Source organism: Stegostoma tigrinum, chromosome 3 (assembly GCF_030684315.1).
Source record: "Stegostoma tigrinum isolate sSteTig4 chromosome 3, sSteTig4.hap1, whole genome shotgun sequence".
Taxonomy (NCBI): Eukaryota; Metazoa; Chordata; class Chondrichthyes; order Orectolobiformes; family Stegostomatidae; genus Stegostoma; species Stegostoma tigrinum.
Genome location: NC_081356.1, coordinates 2,286,003 through 2,306,394, shown reverse-complemented (window position 1 = coordinate 2,306,394; position 20,392 = coordinate 2,286,003). Strand labels below are relative to the sequence as shown.

The 20,392-nt window shown below is 42.3% G+C and overlaps 1 protein-coding gene across 2 annotated transcripts in view; it reads left to right on the top strand.

Moving 5' to 3' along the window:
• LOC125450110 (solute carrier family 12 member 2) overlaps positions 1 to 20,392 on the top strand; it is a 142,089-nt gene that overhangs the window by 66,008 nt on the left and 55,689 nt on the right. For both annotated transcript variants that reach the window (XM_059642703.1, XM_059642698.1), the window contains exons 10-11: positions 12,540 to 12,647; positions 19,242 to 19,365. In XM_059642703.1, coding sequence (XP_059498686.1) covers positions 12,540 to 12,647; positions 19,242 to 19,365 — 232 coding nt within the window. The remainder of the gene's footprint in view (positions 1 to 12,539; positions 12,648 to 19,241; positions 19,366 to 20,392) is intronic.

The window sequence follows — 20,392 nt, the reverse complement described above, 5'->3', positions numbered from 1 at the left end:
CATCGACTACTCCCTTGTTCCTCCTCTGATAGAGTATCACTACACACTTCTCAGGATTAAATTCCATCCGCCACTGATCCCTCCACCTGACCAATTAGTAACTGAAGACAGTCTTCCTCATTGTCAACTGGCCCGCCAAACCTCACCATTTGCAGGGAGGCGATGGCCTAGTGGCACTATCACTGGACTGCTCATCCAGGGACCTGGGTTCAAATCCCACAACGCCAGATGGTGGAATTTGAATTTAATAAAATATCTGTAATTAAGAATCTAATGATGACCATGAATCCATTGCCAATTTGCCAGGAAAAATCCATCTGGTTCACAAATCATCTTTTAGAGAAGGAATATGTCATCCTTACCTGGTCTGGCCTCCTTGTGACTCCAGACCCACAGTAATGTGGTTGACTTTTAACTGCCCTCTGGCTAATTAGGGATGGACAATAAATACTGACCTTGCCAGCGACGACATCCATTCCTTAAAATGAATTTTTAAAAAAAAAATCCATGCACTTGCTTAACACTGCCCCACATTCTCATCTAAGTTGTTAATATGCATCATGAACAATATGGGACCCAGCAATGCCATTGTGGCTCACCAGTGGACAACAACCTCCGTGCACACAAACAGCCTTGTTCTACCACTAAGCTTGCATTTTAGATCCAAGTTGCCTTTAATCCCAAGAGCTTTTATCTTCTTTTAGCTTCCTATGAGGGGCCCTAAAAAAAAGCTTTGTGGAAATCTGTATAAACTACATCCACTACACTGGTCACCTCAAAGAATTTAATCACGTTGATTAGTTACAATTTCCCTCCAATAAAGCCATTCTGACTACCCCTAGTCATATCTATCTTTTCCAAGTAGTGATAAATTATGAAAAGGACAGAATTATCTCCAGCAGTTTCCCTACTGATGTGACGTGAGAGTCACTGGTTTGTAATTCACTCACTTGGCCTATCTCTATCACCCATCTTGTAACTTGGAGCCACATTAGCTGTCCTTCTGTCTTCTGAAACCTACCCTATGACCAGTGAAATTAAAAGTTTTGAGCCAGAACCCCTGTAATTTCCTTCCACATCTCCCACAACAGCTAGAATACAGTCTGTCTGGACTTGGGGTTTTGTCCACTTTTAAGCTTGCCCAACCTCAGATACCTTCTCCTCACTCCCTCTATTAAACTGTTCAAGAAACTCAGTCCCCCTTCCTGAATTCGGTACTCACATCCTCCTCCAAAGTGAAGGCAGGTGTGAAATATTTGTTTGATATCTGACCAGTGTCTTCCAGCTTCATGCAAAGATTGCCTCCTTGGGCCCTATTATCATCTTCCCCTTGATCTACTAAGAGAATATCTTGGGATTCTCACTAATTTTGCCCACCAGTTATTTTCATACCCTTCCTTGCTCTGTTAATTGCTTTCATGAGCTTCACTCCTTGCACTTTGTATACTCTTGTAGGGTCTCTATTGACTTGCTTACTTTGTACCCATTCAGTGTCTCGCTTCTTTCCTATACAGTCCTGAATATTCCTAGACATCCAAGGTTTTCGGGCTTTTAGTTACTGCATTTCACCATTCAAGTGAAGATCTTTGGCTTGTGCTCTTGCCAATCTCATTCTCAACAGCTCCCACTGATCTGCTATAGATTTTACCCAGAAGCAGTTCTTCACAGTCTCTCTTGGTAAGATCTTGCCTTTATTTTAAGAAAATCTGCCTTCCCCAATCCAAATTTTACTTAAAGACTTTTCCCTTTTACATAGCAACCACAACACTAGATTTTAGGTTATCACCTAAAATGTTCCCCAACTATCAACTTGAACATCTGTCCAGTTTCATTCCCCAGAATTTGATCCGACATTACATTATTGTACCTTCCGTATGTTGATATAAAAAGCTCTCTTGAATATATTTCAGGAAAACTGTCCCTGCAATCCTTAAACAATCACCATCCCAATTTAATGTTGGAGAAGTCGAAATCCCCTAATGTAACTACTTTGTTATTTATCTCAGTGAATTGACTGTACATCTACTCCTCCATTCCCTGCGGGCTGTGTGATACGTTCTTCAGTGTGACTAACATTTTATTCCTAAAGTCTATCCACAAACGTCATTTGACGACCTTTCCAAAATATTGACCTTCCTTACTGCAGAAACTGTCCCTTGTCACGTAATGATGTGACATCATCACCATTCCCATCCTGCCTGAAGATCTTGTATCCTGGAATGTTGAGTTGCCAGTCCTGACCCTACTTCTTCTATGTCTGTGATGGCAACAATATTGTAATTCCACATATCAACACATGCCTCAACTCTTCTGTCTTACCTATAATAATCCTAGCCTTGCCTCAGTCCTTTGGCCAGTGTGGCTGAACTCTGTTTTGGTTCCTTTTACTAAAGTATGGTGTGTCCCTATTGTACTATGCACTGTCCCCTGCCTTCGACAAACTAACTTTAACTTTAAATTCCTCCCACTGCACTACTAAACCCACCCACAAGGGTATTGGTCCCATTCTGGTTCATGTGCAGACTGTCTTCCTTTCGCACGCCCCACCTTCCCCAGATAGTGTCTCACCCAGGAATCTAAAGACTGGTGTTGGATGGCAACTCTTGTGACTCACCTTCATCTGCCCGATTCTCCTGTTTCCGTACTTGTTACTAGCAGGTGATGCTAAGAGTGTAGCCTCTGGATTGCAGATTAGGAATTTTGAGTAATCTGGAACTTCAGCTGTACGTGACCCTGTTCTGATCTTTAGGTTTGTGCACCCAGTTCTGACCGCTGCACCTTTGTGGTTTATTGATCCTGGAAGCAGTTCTGTTTAAATTTGCTCACCTGTTAGCTGAGCTTGAAAGGCTGAATTATGAGGTGAGATTACATAATGTGATAATGGGAACTGCAGATGCTGGAAAATCCAAGATAATAAAATGTGAGGCTGGATGAACACAGCAGGCCCAGCCTGAGATGCTGCTGGGCCTGCTGTGTTCATCCAGCCTCTCATTTCACTATCTGAGATTACAATGCTGGTTTGTATTCCCTTGTTTATGGAAAATGAGGTATCTTAATTAAGGTCCTTTTTAGGGTTTTCTAAGACTTCAGTAGGATAGATGGAAGCTATTTTACTTAGTCATTCAGCACACAGACACAGCTTTAAATCACAGCCAGGCCATTCAGGGAAACTCTACAAAGTGTAATAGAAATGGGGAACTGTCTCCTGGCAAAAGTAGACAATTTATTATTTCAATCTGAAAATAATACTATTTCCCCCCCCACACAGGCAGAGATGTTAAGAGCTAAGATAAGTGAATGCATGCAGTTAGGATAAAGATCTAAATGAATGGCAAACAGGCTCAAGAGATGACCTTCGGAGATTATGGGAGCTGCAGATGCTGGAGAATCAGAGATAACGAAGTGTGGAGCTGGATGACCACAGCATAGCCTGAAGAAGTTACCCTCCTCCCTCTGGATCAAAATCCTCCCCCCCACCCCCCACCCCTCCCCATCCCCCGTTTGTGATGAAGAGTCTAGGCCTGAAATGTCAGCTTTTGTGCTCCTGAGATGCTGCTTGGCCTGCGTGTTCATCCAGCTCCACACTTTATCTCAAGAGATGACCTTAGCATTTTATCGTGGTCTTCTCCATGTTGGCCTGCCACACAAGTGAATTCTTCAATTTACTGAAACCTGAATATAACCTATCGATATAATCTGAAGTACTGAGTTTACATTTTTTAAAAATCATCCAGAAATTTAAGAATGTTTGCTTCTATTTAATCTTAATTTAGAAAATCTTCTCTGCATCGTAATGGAAATTTGATAAAAACTGACCTGGAACCTTGTAAAACATCTTTAAATCAGGCTCAAAACAAATACACCCAAAATTCTCAAACCTCTGCTTGTGATTTCTAGCAGTTACGTGATATTATAATTGCTGTTGGTGACATCTATTTATTTTCTAATAGCTGGGTATGTAACATGTATATTGACTGCACTTTAAATGTTGGAAATGCAATGTGGTGAGACAAAACTGAATACTGCTTAGAGGGGTGATGGAAATGTGCTGTCAGGTCCTTGCTTGAAACGGCCATGAACAAAACTGATGATTTGGGGTTATTATCAATAATTGTGTGCATTTCCTTTCTTTGCCTTAGCTGCTGACATGTCTACCCAGAAAAATCCTTATTTTGGCACACTATTCCTAGCATCTGATATCCTTTTTTTCCAGATGTAGAATTGAAAATCAGGATTGAATAACCTTAATTAGGTGAATTAAGGCTCTTGGTTATGCAATTAACCATGATAGAAGTACCTGACACTAATTTTCCTTTATCGTCATTCTGTGTGGTGGGGTTTAACATTTAAGGTTGTCATAAAGGCAACAGACAGCTACAGAAGTCAATGTTGAGTGAATCTATAGAGGAAGGGCACAAAAAAACTCAACTCAACAATTCTTCACTTTGATCTTTCACGCTTTCACACTTGAGTACATCAGATTGAAACAATTAACAAAGTACTGCAGTCTGTTGCTTTTACACTCATGCTTTGAGTGTATGCTTTAATTCTTTGTTCTGAGTGCACACTTCCTCTGTTACACTCTTAATCGTGTTGCAAACAGTTCTGTGAACAAGCCAAATACAAAGCAGCTAGTTTTTGACTAGAGCGTTGCATAAATTTGTAACAAATATCAAATGTTCAAGAATTCTGGTCCATATTAATTTGAAGATTATGGTGGCTTCTTAGTACTGTTTTTCCTTTTTATAATATCTTAAAGCTTCTATAAATGGCAATAATTGTGCCATCAAAACGTTGTAGCTCAATTGACAAATATAAAGTATGGTATTTCAATGTAATGTGGGTTTTAAAGAAACTTATTATTCCTCTTTTGATTATGCTTCTAGAAGGGTTGTTGTTGCATGATTTGGATGTGCAGCCTTTACTTAAGGAAACTTGATCTGGGTCTAGGCCCGAAACAACAACAGCTTTCCTGCTCCTCTGCTGCTTGGCCTGCTGTGTTCATCCAGCTCTACACCTTGTTATCGCAGATTCTCCAGCATCTGCAGTTCTTATTATTTCTTGATTTGCAGTTACCAGGGATGTTTTGAGCCTAGAGTGACCTCTTCATGTTTTGTTACTTGGTGCAGCTAATAATTTAATTTGAAATTAAAAACTTCAAATTTCTACATCCAATTTCAATGCCACTTCTTTGTAGGATGGGCTATGAGCAGTTCTTCTAAATGATTACACAGTATCAATGCTCCCATGGAAGCATCAAGATTAGAAGCAAGAGGCAGACCAGTCAGCCTATTATATCTACTTTACCATTCAACGTGAACATGACTGGCCCTCTACATTGCAACACCAGACTTCATTTGTCTGTACCCTTTTGGTGCAATTTACTGTCTAGAAAATCATCTCTTTTTCTCAAATGTATTCTGTGACCTGGCCTCCAACCTTGAATGGTAGAGAATTCTACAGGGACACCATGGCCTGAAGAAAAATTTCCTCATCACAATCCTAAATGACCTATTCCTTTCTACTGTATACTCAGCAATGAGGAACATCATTGCCTCATCCAGTCTGTCCACCCCTCTCAGAATTTTTTTAATCAGTGCAATCCCATTTCATTCTCTCAACTCTGAAAACAGGCCTGGTTGAACCCGTCTCAGCTCGTGGGCCAAGCTACTTTTCTGCGAATTGGCTTGGTGTATCTTTGCTGTAATCCTTTTACGGTAAGTTTATTTTTCTTGAGATCCAAACTGCACAATACTTCAGGTGTGGTCTCACCAATGCCTTGTAAAGCTGTAGTAACATTTTTTTGTTGCTCTTTTATTCAAACTCCCTTACAATGAAGGCCAACGTTATCATTTGCCTTTCTAAGGACTTATTGCACTTGTACTAAATTTGTGACTGGTGTATGAGGACAACAAAGTTCTTTTTTCTGTCAATATTTACCAATCTGTGGTTTTAAATTCTCTATCTTTCTGCTTTTCATACTGAAGGAGACACTCTCAGGTACCCATTTCAAAGCTCCCCCTAACTGTATAGTTGCTCAGATTCTGTCCATGCTAAGCAGCACACCAACTTTCAATTTTGGACACCACTGCTGTACGCAGATGTTGGAGATGTTCACGCTGAAAGAAAATAACTAGACAATGTGTTGCCGATGTTGGACTGAATCTGTCATGTGGTTACTTGCTCTCTCAACTTATCTGAGTTAGTTTGAATCCTCTTTACCCCTTGTCCCCATTCTCGGTTCTCCTTAATTTTATGGCAGTGCTGAACTTGGAAATAATACATTTAATTCTGTCATCCAAATCATTAAAATATGTTGCATATAACTAGGAACCAAATACTTGTCCCTGGAATAAGCCAACAATTGCTGTCTTTCACTTTTTTACATTAAAAGGTAATTTCTGAATTGTTTCCTGTCACTAATTTTCACTAATTTTCTAATACATTACCATGTGCTTTAAAGCTTGCACATTAATTTCTCGTGTGACTTTATCAAAAGTTTTCTTCCAAAAATCAAAATGCTTAACATCCCCTGGTTCTCCTTTTTGTCTCTTCCACTAGTTATATCTTCAAAAATTAAACTCCAGTATGTCAAACATGGTTTAACTTTCATAAATCCAAGTCTAATCATTGAAATTGTCAAGTGTCTTGTTATCATAAAATTAAAACAAATTTATATTATTTCACTACCTAATGATCATGTTAGATTAAGGGCTGTGTAATTCCCTTGAACGGCAGGAGCCAAGGTTCTAGTGAGAAGAAGGAATTGAAGGAAATCAGTATTAGCTTCTTTTTAAAAAAAAAATGCTAGCAAAATCAATGTGGCTAAACTCTGACAAGTCCCCAGAGTACTGAGGGAAGTAGCCCTGAAAATATCGGATGCATTGGTTATCTTCCAAAACTCTACAAGCTCTACAGATTGTGGGTAACAAATGTAACCCTACTGTTTGTTTCTTAACAAGAGTTAGAAAGAACAGAAACTGATCAATTTAGCCCAACAGTAGTGGGGAAACGTCTAGAGGTTACAATAAAGGGTGTGATAATTGGACACTTGAAACACACCTAAATGGGACTAGACGAAATTGTTGGGTTTATTAAAGGGAAATCATAATTCTGATGAAACTAGTTGGAGAACCAGTGCATGCCATGTACTTAGATTTCAAGGAGATTTGTGATGAGATCCCATTAAGAGTCTAGTTGACAAAATGGGACTGGAGTTAATACGCTGGCATCCATTCCAAATTGGATGACATTCCAGAAGTTGAAGGACTAATTAGGCCTCTTTCTGAATAGCAGATATTCACTAGTGGTGTCCGACAGGAGTAAGTTCTTGAGCTCCAGCTACTGACAATAAATAAGTGGCTTGGATGAGGGGAGCAAATGCAGTATTTTCATAGAGAGAAAGCAGAATTAACACTTAGAGCCCAGTGATCCTTTTTCAGAATGTTCTGAAGCTGGGTCAATAAATTCCACGTTAAATCTGTTTCTCACTCTACAGATGCTGCTAATTTTTTCTTTTATTTCAGCTCTTCTATAGTTCTTTGTTTTATGTTATTGCAATATTTTCACATTTGCTGAAGACAGTCATCTAGTTTTGAGTTGTGGGGAGGATGCAAGGAGGCTTCAGGAGAGCCTAGGCAATTTGAGCATGTGGGTTAACGCATGGCTGATCAGTATAATATGGCTAAGTGGGAAGTGATACAGTTTGGTGTCGAAAACAGGCAGAATGTTATTTAAATGGTGATAGACTTATAAAGGTGGGCACACAGTGATCTGGATGTCGTAAAGTGCCAGTAATGGAAAAAAAAACAGGCAAGTGCAAAACAAAATTAGGAAGGCAAATGATGTGTTAATGTTCACTGCGAGATGATTTGAGATTAGAAGTAGAGAATTGTTAAGTTATGCAGAGCTGTGATGAGACCTCATCTGGAGTATTATGTGCAGTTTTGGCCTCCCTACATTAGAGTGTAGGGAGGATGTGCTGTGAGGGCTCATGAGGTGGAAACCAGGGATGACAGTATTGTCATAGAATCCCTGCAGTTTGGAAACTGGCCACTCGGCCCACTAAATCCGTGCCAACCCTCCAAAGAGCATCCTATCCAGAACCAATTCTGTCCCTAACCCTGTAACCCTGCATTTCCCATGACTAATCCACCTAGTCTGCATATCCCTGGACACGATTTGAGAAATCTAGCATGGCCAACCCACCTAAACCAGTGGAAACCCACACAGATAATGGTGGAACATGCAGAGTGGTTGCTGTGAAAAAGTACTTGGACTATCAGGAGAATACTCTTCAGAGTGAAGGTTATGGGAGGCATGGGGTTGGTGCCCCACCCTTTTGATGTGGAATGATTTGAATAAAGGACTGATTCCTCCCACCCCAAGGGTTGCTTTGTAACATCATTGCAATTTGAGCCCTTGGGTTGTTTTGCATCAACTCAGTTGGGCATAACTTTGTCTCCATTTGAATCCAAACCTTCTAGCCTAGAAGTTGGAATGCTACCACTGCACCACAGGGGCCTTTTGTCCTTGGGTTGATCTCAGTGGTGGTGGGGAGGCCTATAATGAGCTATTATCTGTTTGAGAGCATCAACGGACAATACAGCAGTTCCTGCCGTGGGGGTGATGTCTGTGGGGACCCTATGCTAGTCTGATGATAGTATAGGGTAGGGGTGGAGGTTAGATAGACCTTTTAGATTTAGGGTAAAAGTTTGGTGCAACGTCATGGGCTGAAGGGCCTGTACTGTGCTCTACTGTTCTATGTTCTATCCTGAGGATGTAAACACCTTCTCTGCCTCTAAATGCACCAAGGGAGAGCATGACTACTGCCCTAGATTTCAGCAGTGTTTCTAAAGAGTTGGTGATCATGGAATGAATCGAGTCACTGTACCTTTGTTTACATTTTTATGTCTGGTTATACTGAAGCATTAATGAAACCACTTCATCATCATAGCAAAATGCAAGTTTGGCACAAGTAACAAAATGTTCTCTGGCACTCTTCTGCTGGATAGATAGAAGCAGGTCACTGCAGTTAGTTATTCCACATAAACAAAGGAGTCGAAGAAGGAGGTGGAATAGTTTCTAGAATCCTCCTTGAGTCGGACCAAAAAACTACCATTGAATTAGAAGGGAATTTTCCACTCAAACTGGAAAAAAGCTTTGAGAGTAACATCCAAGTATTGTAAAAACTTAGACAGTTGAAGTGAACATTTTATGGAGTTTTAACATGAGTCATAAACTGATTTTTTCCATCTTCGGTTACATATAGTAGAACAAAAAAGTAATGTGCAAAGGTTAAAAGGTTAAATGCATGCCCTTGAATCTAGCAGGGGATAGTGTTGATTTATTAAGAAGAGGTAGGCAGTAGCAATGATCTTTGAACTGCTTTGAATTTTTTTTGTAGTTGGTGAATATTTCCAAGTCTTGTTTTTAAGTACTACTAAAGGTTGTGTTCCTTGGCTCTTCACTGTCTAAACATACAAAAGTGGTTTTCATGCACTGCTTGGCAAAAGAGCACAAGAGATCTTGAACACGAAGATAAAACCGAAGAAAGCTTCAAATTGGTTTCTCGTTTGGTTGTAATTTTTCTTAAAAATGCTGCCAGCATAGCAGTTACTCACCTTTTCTTTACCTTGTGGCCTTCCTAAATCAGTGATATGTAACACAATGCAGGAAGTTATGGGAATAATGTAATTGCTATTACATTGTGGCCCTTGTGGGGGGAGCCTCCTAGGACAATATTAACCATTCTGAAAAGTCCAAACCAGTGAGGCTAAGAAAAATAATATTTTCTCCTTTTCAGTTACTTAATGGAGATGGAAAGGACAAGCCTGGAAATAAAAACACACATTTTTTTAAATGTTCCTGTCTTGTGACCCTTAGAATCAAAGGTCTTCCGCTGAATAATCTGGGGAGTATATTTCTGCAGCAGTTAGTCTGTCATGACATTACTGAGCTAAAGGAGTCCCATGTCTAATTTGGCTGGTGCCACTCAATAGGTGGACCATATTGCATAAGGGGTTCTTTATTTCCTGCACGTAATGTTTCCTGAATTAATGTAAAATGTGCATGGAGAGGGGGAGCGATACATGGTCCTTTTTTTTCAAGCGCTAGAAGGAGGCGGCTTCAAATCAGAAGAGCTTCTCTGCATATATAATCTTTTTTTCTTGCATTGCTTTCCTTTCCTGAAAGCAAAAATGGCTGACTGCTTAACTACCAGATAGGCTGCTAATAGTGTGTGGTTTCCCCCCTCAGGCTGTTGGAGTAGCTCTGTCTCCAGCACTGCAACTGGGACTATCACTACCCCAGGAACTTTCTAAATAAGATTTCTGCACTTGTGCACTGAGATTTAGGCAATGCAATCTTTTTAGGGCTGGGCAACTTGAAGAACTTACTTGCTCTCAAGAAATGCATGAACATGTTGAATAGATGTGGGAAGCTATTTTGGCCAGAGGTCTCCCCTTTTAGTTCTTGAAATTGGGAAGTGTACCTAGAGTCAGAGTTGTACAACATGGAAACATATAATTCCATCCAACTTGCCATGCTGGAGAGAGAGCCTAAATTAATCCAGTCGCATTTGCTAGCATTGAGCCCATATCTCCCTCAAACTCTTCCTATTCATATACCCATCTTGATGCCTTTTTAAGTACTGTCGCTGTACCAGCCTCCTCCACTTCCTCTGGCAGCTCATTCCATACACACACCACCCTCCGTGTGGAAAAAGTTGCTTCTTAGGTCCCTTTTTTTAAAAAAATCTTTTTCCTGCTCTCCCCTTAAACTTGTACTTTCTCTTTTTGACTCTGCTGCCCTGAGGGAAAAGACTTTGGCTATTTACCCTATCCATGCGCCTCATGATTTTATAAACTTCCGTAAGGCCACTCATCAGTTTCCAACACTCCAGGGAAAATAGCCCTAGGCTATCCAGCCTTTCCCTACAGCTCAAACTCTCCAAACCTGACAATATCCTTGTAAATCTTTTCTGAATCCTTGCAAGTTTCACAACATCCTTCCTATAGCAGGGTGACCAGAATTGTGTACACTATTCCAGTAGTGGCCTAACCAAAGCCCTGTAAAACCACAACGTGACCTTCCAATTCATTATATTCAGTGCACTGACCAATAAAGACAAGCATGCCAAATCCCATCTTCACTGTCCTATCTACCTGAAACTCTCTTCAAGGAACTGTGAACCTTCTGATGGTGACCATAAACCTATGGTGATTGGATGAAAACCAATCTTGTTCACAAATACCCTTCTAGAAAGAAATCTGTTACTCTTACCTAGTCTGGCCTATGCTAGGTCTCTGGAGTCACACAATGTGGTTGACTCTCAACTGCCCTCGAGGCAATTAGGGATGCACAACAGATATTGGCTTGGCGAGACATATCCACGGCCCATGAATGAGTAAAGAATGTCAATGTACTTCAGTCTTGTTTTGTGGAATTGCTCAAGGTGAGAGATTGTTCGTATTCATTGCTTGTTATTTCATGGTGCAGTTTCCTGGACGCACAAAGGAACCTTGTTTCATACGATTAATGAACATTGCTTCTTTTCAGAGATAACAAGGTGTGGAGCTGGATGAACATAGCAGGCCAAGCAGCATTTTAGGAGCAGGAAGATGCTGCTTGGCCTGCTGTGTTCATCCAGCTCTACACCTTGTTATCTCAGATTCTCCAGCATCTGCAGCTCCTATTATCTCATTGCTTCTTTTTTTAATTTATTCAATCTCAACTTTGTTTACTTACCAGTTTGTGTCCATTAAGGTGTGGAAATTTTTGCATGTCATTGTTTTCATGCATCTAATTAATAATTAGAAACTGAAAATTTGATACCTTAAATTACTTGATGTCAGAAGGTCTGCAAGGACTTTCAACGGTATTCAACTATTATCAGAGTATTTCAGTAGCAACCCAGTTTTAAAGCCTTAGCTTTGAAATTTGTATATGACATGATCATTGACTTTTTTTAAATGGTTAGCTGTTCCTAGAGCACTGAGGCCTGAAATAAATGAATATATACTTAATTGGTCCTGACCCAAAGCATTTAAAACTGAAGAATTGTGGAATTTATGCTTCTTGAGTAAGAAACTTGAGTTTGTTGTTCTCTATCTTTTGGTTGTGGGACACTCTCTAAATGAGCAATGCTTGGCTTTTCTTTGAGATTAATTTGGTTCCTGATCCTTTAGGAAGGGTTTATACTATTTTTAGCGCCGAACAAATCATTACATTGATCCAAAGAGAAGTCGCATTGGACTCCATGCCTTCAGTTTCTCATCAGATGCTGCTGGACCTGCTGAGGTTTTTGTAACTTTAAAAGATATCACATTGTGTGTTTTAAAATGTTTTTTGCTTAAGACCCCTCCATCTCGTTTCTTTCATGTCAGTTTCCATATTGTGACGAGTGGTTTCAGTTGATTCAAATACATCTAGAACATTGAAAACATGTTTCAACTAAACTAAAACTTAACCTTTTTCTTTTCAGGGTAACATGAGAGTATGATCTAACTGTAGATTAACCTGGATTTTTTTTTCTTCAGGTCATGAGTCTAATATCTGGATTTGGGCCTTTGATTACTGCAGGAATCTTTTCAGCTACACTTTCTTCTGCTCTGGCCTCACTAGTGAGTGCTCCCAAAATATTCCAGGTAAGTACACCACTCCGAATGTTTGGTGATTGTTCCATGCTCATTCTTGCTTAACTTTTATTTGATTGCTCCTGATAAATTTAAATGTTCATTTGTGGATTTAACCTAAGGCTATTCTCAACTAATTAGTTCAACCAGCATAAGATTGAGAGACAAGTTTTGGGTGGATTAGAAGACACTTTACCCTTTACGGGGCCAGTGAACAAGAGGCATAGACAAAGAAACACAAACCTACAGCACAGGAACAGGCCCTTTGACCCTCCAAGCCTGCGCCGATCAAGATCCTCTGTCTAACTTGTCATCTAGTTTCTAACGGTCTGTGTCCACTTGCTCCCTGCCCATCCATGTACCTGTCCAAATATATCTTAAGACACTAACGTGTCTGCGTCTACCACCTCTGCTGGCAACGTGTTCCAGGCAGCCACCGCCCTCTGTGTAAAGAACTTTCCACACATATCTCCCTAAACTTTCCTCCTCTCACTTTGAACTCATGACCCCTAGTAATTGAGTCCCCCACTCTGGAGGGGGGGGGAGCTTTTTGCTATCCACCCTGCCTATACCCCTCATGATTTTGTAGACCTCCAATCAGGTCCTCCCTCAATCACCATCTTTCTAATGTAAATAATCCTAATCTATTCAACCTCTCTTCATAGCTAGCACCGTCCATACCAGGCAACATCCTGGTGAACCTCCTCTGCACCCTTTCCAAAGCGTCCACATCCTTTTGGTAATGTGGCGACCAGAACTGTACACAATACTCAAAATGTGGCCGAACCAAAGTCCTATACATCTGCAACATGACCTGCCAACTCTTGTACTCGATACCCCATCCAATGAAGGAAAGCATGCTTGTATGCCTTCTTGACCACTTTATTGACTTGCGTTTTCACCTTCAGGGAACAATGGACCTGAACACCCAGATCTGTGTACATCTATTTTCCCCAGGTCTTTTCCATTTACTGTATAGCTTGCTCTCGAATTAGATCTTCCAAAATGCATCACCTCATATTTGCCTGGATTGAACTCCATCTGCCATTTATCTGCCCAACTCTCCAGTCTATCTATATTCTGCTGTAATCTCTGACAGTCCCCCTCACTATCTGCTACTCCACCAATCTTGGTGTCATCTGCAAACTTGCTAATCAGACCATCTATACTTTCCTCCAAATCATTCACATATCTCAAACAACAGTGGTTCCAGCACAGACCCCTGTAGAACACCACTGGTCACAGGTCTCCAACTTGAGAAACTCCCTTCTACTAGTACTCTGTCTCCTGTTGCCTAGCCAGTTTTCTTTTAATCCATCTAGCTAGCACACCCTGGACCCCATGTGACTTCACTTTCTCCAAAGCCTGCCATGGGGAACCTTATCAAATGCCTTACTGAAGTCCATGTATATGACATCTACAGCCTTTCCCTCATCAATCAACTTTGTCACGTCCTCAAAGAATTCTATTAAGTTGGTAAGAAATGACCTTCCCTGCACAAAACCATGTTGCCTATCACTGATAAGCCCATTTTCTTCCAAATGGAAATAGATCCTAATCCCTTAGTATCTTCTCCAGTCCCTTCCTTATCACTGACGTCAAGCTCACTGGTCGATAATTAATTACCTGGATTATCCTTGCTGCCCTTCTTAAACAAGGGGACAACATTAGCAAGTCTCCGGTCCTCCAGGACCTCACCTGTGTTTAAGGATGCTGCAAAGATATCTGTTAAGGCTCTTGCTATTTCTCCTCTCGTTTCCCTCAGCACCCTGGGATAGATCCCATCCGGACCTGGGGACTTGTTCACCTTAATGTCTTTTAGGATACCCAACACTTCCTCCCTCCTTCCTTATGTCAACTTGACCTAGCGTAAGCAAACATCTATCCCTACCTTCAACATCTGTCATGTCCCTCTCCTTGGTGAATATTGATGCAAAGCACTTGTTAAGAATGTCACTCATTTTCTCTGACTCAGCACATAACTTTCCTTCTTTGTCCTTAAGTGGGCTAATCCTTTCTCTTGCTCTTTATATATGAATAAAAGGCTTTGGGATCTTCCTTAACCATGTTTGCCAGCAATATCTCATGTCCTCTCTTAGCCCGCTTAATCCCCTGTTTCAGATTTGCTGATGTTGGATGTTGGTGGAAGTTTGGGACTCACTGCTTAAAGGGGTGTTTGAGTCAGAAACTGTGTAACATGTTGCACAGTATTTAGATAGCAACTTGAATTGCTATACCCTCCAGGGCTATGGGTCAAAAGCTGGAAATTAGAATTAGGGTAGCCACGGTGGGCAAAATGGCTTCATTCAGTGCTTTAAATGTCTGAGTCTGTACCAATAATTAATGAATATCCTCAAGGCACACTTCATAAACATCCTAAATAATCTTGCTGAGAACAATGACTTTTCAGTAAAAGCTTGGTTTTAAATTTTTCTCTCATAACTGAAGAATTTTTTACATGTTGTAGTGAGAAGCCATACAGTTTTAGGATTTTTTAACGTTTATTTTTGAGTAATAAATTTGTGTACAAAAACATAATATAACAGCAATAAGAGGATATTCAGACAGAAAGCTAATACCACACACCAGTATTCTCACGTGAGAGCAGAGAAAGGTAAGAGAACAAAAATTTCTGCCTGAGATAATGGGAACTGCAGATGCTGGAGAATCTGAGATAACAGTTTGGAGCTGGATGAACACAGCAGGCCAAGCAGCATCTTGGGACCACAAAAGCTGATGTTTCGGGCTCTTTCCTTTAGTAGAAACATAGAAGATAGGTGCCGGAATAGGCCACTTGGCCTTTCGAACCTGTACCATTTCCACTATATCCCATTTCCACTTTCGTCCCATATCCTTTGATCCTTTTAGCCACAAGAGCCACGTCCAGCTCCCCCTTGATGAGTTGTACATTAGCTGGAAAGGCAAACCTTTATATCAGGGAACAGTCCAGTGCAGATTAACGAAGAAGCAAAGTGGTTGTGTTGCTCATTTCAAAGTTTGTGCTTGCCAACCTGAGAACATTTGATTCAGTGACAGCTTTGTACCTGTGGCAAAACCTTTTTATATCTTTCAATTGACACAGTGAGGCATATGGATGACTGTTGGCATAAAATCTGAACCATAAACTGCATAAAATTTACTATGAAATAAGGTAATAAAGCATTGTATTTGAGGCTTGTATCAGTTTTAAATTAAGACAACAATGTTTGGGTTGTTTGATATCTTGACTTTCCCATTAAACTGTTGAGCAACTGACCTTGCATAACTCTCATCCTTCAAGCATAATTAATTGAGGTAGCTTTATTTCCCCTCTTTCAGAATTTTTACTCTGAACTCCTTTTGTACGAGACCTTGCCTTTGACGCACCTGTCTTATTCTTATTTGTAGTCTTTTATCTGTAATCTTATCCGTTTTAGACTTCAGTATTGCTCGTACTTGGCTATTTTCACAACTGATTAACCCTGGCTCTTTCTTTTCAATTACTTCGTCAACTGATTTCAATGCAGTGCATTTACCTTTTAGACTGTCCCTTTGTGTGTGTGTGTGTGTGTGTGTGTGTGTGTGTGTGTGTGTGTGTCCCTTGTCTTTACAGTGTGAGCCTAAATGCCTTATAGGCACTGTTTCTCAAATATTATTTTTACATCTTATTACTTGTCCTGTTACATTGCCCAGAGTCAGCTCCAACACATGTTTTGTGTTTAGGTATACATCACTTTTTTTAATTATAGAGACATTGCAAAGAAGCACTTTATTATATGTAGTACTTTTTTAAAACCTAATCCACTATTAAATCCAGTCTGGATTTTAAAATTTCCAAAATCTCAGACATTCTGTTTGCAGAAATCTAAATAATTGAAATTTTAAGATATCATTGAAATGCTGCCTTATGAATGTATTGATAGCAGTTAAATTGTCGCATGTAGCTCAGTTCCCTCCGGAAATGTGTACATGTGCTTTAAGGGAAAAAAGGTTGGATATAGAGCAGCTTTTCCGCCGTCTTCGCCTCCATGCCTACTTCTTCAACCGGGAACCCAACCCTCCTTCCACTGACCCCTTCACCCGCTTCCAACACAAGTCCTCCTCCTGGACACCACCCCCAGGCCTCCTACCCTCCCTCGACCTCTTCATCTCCAACTGCCGTCGAGACATTAACCGCTTCAACCTCTTCACCCATCTCACCCACTCCAACCTCTCCCCCGCAGAACGGACAGCCCTCCGCTCCAACCCCAACCTCACCATCAAACCCGCAGACAAGGGTGGCGCAGTGGTAGTATGGCGCACTGACCTCTACATCGCCGAAGCCAGACGCCAACTCTCCGACACCACCACCTACCGCCTCCTCGATCATGACCCCACACCCGAGCACCAAACCATCATCTCCAACACCATTCACGACCTCGTCACCACAGGGGACCTCCAACCTCATTGTTCCCCAACCCCGCACGGCCCGTTTCTATCTCCTTCCCAAAATCCACAAACCTGCCTGCCCTGGTTGACCCATCGTCTCAGCCTGCTCCTGCCCCACCGAACTCACCTCCACCTATCTGGACTCCATTTTCTCCCCTTTGGTCCAGGAACTCCCCAACTACGTCCGTGACACCACCCACGCCCTCCACCACCTCCAGGACTTCCAATTCCCTGGCCCCCAACACCTCATATTCACCATGGACGTCCAGTCCCTGTACACCTGCATTCCGCATGGAGATGGCCTCAAGGCCCTCCGCTTCTTCCTATCCCGCAGGCCCGACCAGTCCCCCTCCACCGACACTCTCATCCGCCTAGCTGAACTCGTCCTCACACTCAATAACTTCTCTTTTGACTCCTCCCACTTCCTACAGACTAAGGGGGTGGCCATGGGCACCCGCATGGGCCCCAGCTATGCCTGCCTCTTTGTAGGTTACGTGGAACAGTCCCTCTTCCGCACCTACACAGGCCCCAAACCCCACCTCTTCCTCCGGTACATTGATGACTGTATCGGCGCCGCCTCTTGCTCCCCAGAGGAGCTCGAACAGTTCATCCACTTCACCAACACCTTCCACCCCAACCTTCAGTTCACCTGGGCCATCTCCAGCACATCCCTCACCTTCCTGGACCTCTCAGTCTCCATCTCAGGCAACCAGCTTGTAACTGATGTCCATTTCAAGCCCACCGACTCCCACAGCTACCTAGAATACACCTCCTCCCACCCACCCTCCTGCAAAAATTCCATCCCCTATTCCCAATTCCTCCGCCTCCGCCGCACCTGCTCCCACGATAAGACATTCCACTCCCGCACATCCCAGATGTCCAAGTTCTTTAAGAACCGCAACTTCCCCCCCACAGTGATCGAGAACGCCCTTGACCGCGTCTCCCGTATTTCCCGCAACACATCCCTCACACCCCGCCCCCGCCACAACCGCCCCAAGAGGATCCCCCTCGTTCTCACACACCACCCTACCAACCTCCGGATACAACGCATTATCCTCCGACACTTCTGCTATTTACAATCCGACCCCACCACCCAAGACATTTTTCCATCCCCTCCCCTGTCAGCTTTCCGGAGAGACCACTCTCTCCGTGACTCCCTTGTTCGCTCCACACTGCCCTCCAACCCCACCACACCCGGCACCTTCCCCTGCAACCGCAGGAAATGCTACACTTGCCCCCACACCACCTCCCTCACCCCCATCCCAGACCCCAAGATGACATTCCACATTAAGCAGAGGTTCACCTGCACATCTGCCAATGTGGTATACTGCATCCACTGTACCCGGTGCGGCTTCCTCTACATTGGGGAAACCAAGCGGAGGCTTGGGGACCGCTTTGCAGAACACCTCCGCTCAGTTCGCAACAAACAACTGCACCTCCCAGTCGCAAACCATTTCCACTCCCCCTCCCATTCTCTAGATGACATGTCCATCATGGGCCTCCTGCACTGCCACAATGATGCCACCCGAAGGTTGCAGGAACAGCAACTCATATTCCGCCTGGGAACCCTGCAGCCATATGGTATCAATGTGGACTTCACCAGTTTCAAAATCTCCCCTTCCCCTACTGCATCCCTAAACTGGCCCAGTTCGTCCCCTCCCCCACTGCACCACACAACCAGCCCAGCTCTTCCCCCCCCCCCCCCCCCCCCCCCCCCCCAACCCACTGCATCCCAAAACCAGTCCAACCTGTCTCTGCCTCCCTAACCGGTTCTTCCTCTCACCCATCCCTTCCTCGCACCCCAAGCCGCACCCCCATCTACCTACTAACCCCATCCCACCTCCTTGACCTGTCCGTCTTCCCTGGACTGATCTATCCCCTCCCTACCTCCCCACCTATACTCTCTCCACCTATCTTCTTTACCCTCCATCTTCGGTCCGCCTCCCCCTCTCTCCCTATTTATTCCAGTTCCCTCTCCCCATCCCCCTCTCTGATGAAGGGTCTAGGCCCGAAACGTCAGCTTTTGTGCTCCTGAGATGCTGCTTGGCCTGCTGTGTTCATCCAGCCTCACATTTTATTATCTTGGAATTCTCCAGCATCTGCAGTTCCCATTATCTCTTTCAAAAACTTCTGTTTGTCTTCAGTTATTACACGTTTTTATGTACCTGGTCTACAGTAATAAATATTTTTTTCCTCTAGGCTTTATGTAAGGATAATATCTATCCTGGTCTTCACGTATTTTCAGTTGGTTATGGGAAGAACAATGAACCATTACGTGGATATGTTCTCACATTCTTCATTGGTCTGGGATTCATACTGATTGGTTAGTCAATATTTTGAAAAAAGAAAAAATTATAACAAATGTTAGGTAATTTTATGAATTGAATCAGTGTAGACTTTCTATCCAGGAGAATCAATTGTCTATAACTGCATTGTCTGGGTAAACATTTAACATCAACAAAGGAAATCTCGGCGAATTCTTTTCTTCCTTCTGCAACCAAAAACTTTAAAACTACTTTGTGGTTGATCTCTTTAGGAGGAAGTTCAGAGGACCTTGGTGATATGGATAAATTGGAAAAGTTGAGGTAGATTTTCTTAGAAACTGTCTATTGACAGAACTGGGGGGACACTAAGATTGGCAATATAGGATTTTAAAGCAGTGACTGGTTACAATCTGAAATTTATTGTCTGAATGTGTTATAGAGGCAGATACAATTGGGGCTTTGATAAGGAGATGAGATAAACACCTAAGGAGTGGAAGAGCAAGGGAAGGCCAGGGGCGTAGGACTTTGCCAGATCCCTGCAAAGCTAACTGGTTAACTTGGCTTCCAGTGCTGAAGCAATTCTATAATTCTGTTGAGTGTGTTCCACGAAGGATCTTGAGCCATCGCTTTTTTTAAAAAAGGTTTGAAGCAACGTGAGAAAATATTGATATAAGCAATTGCCCAAAGTTTACTCCGACCGTAGTGAAAAGCAGAGTTCTGGGAACTGCCGAACCTAGAGGGATGTGACTCCCAGTGAAAATGAGAAGGCAGAGATAGTAGGAACTGCCAGTACTGAAGTCTGAGATAACAGTGTGGACCTGGAGGAACATAGCAGGCCAGGCAGCATCAGAAGAGCAGGAAAGCTGACGTTTTTGGTTGGGACCCTTCAGAAGAGCAGAAAGCAGTTGGGTTTAACAGTGGAGGAAAGCTTTGGACAGAAGTCTCTGAAGAACAGAATAATTTATACCTAAAAAGAGGCTAAACCTTGTTATTTAATGGTCCTCAAAGCATTAGGTGAAGCCTACAATCTCAAAACTAATGAAAAAAAAGCCTTTTAATAGAGATGGTAAGAACTGCTAATGCTGG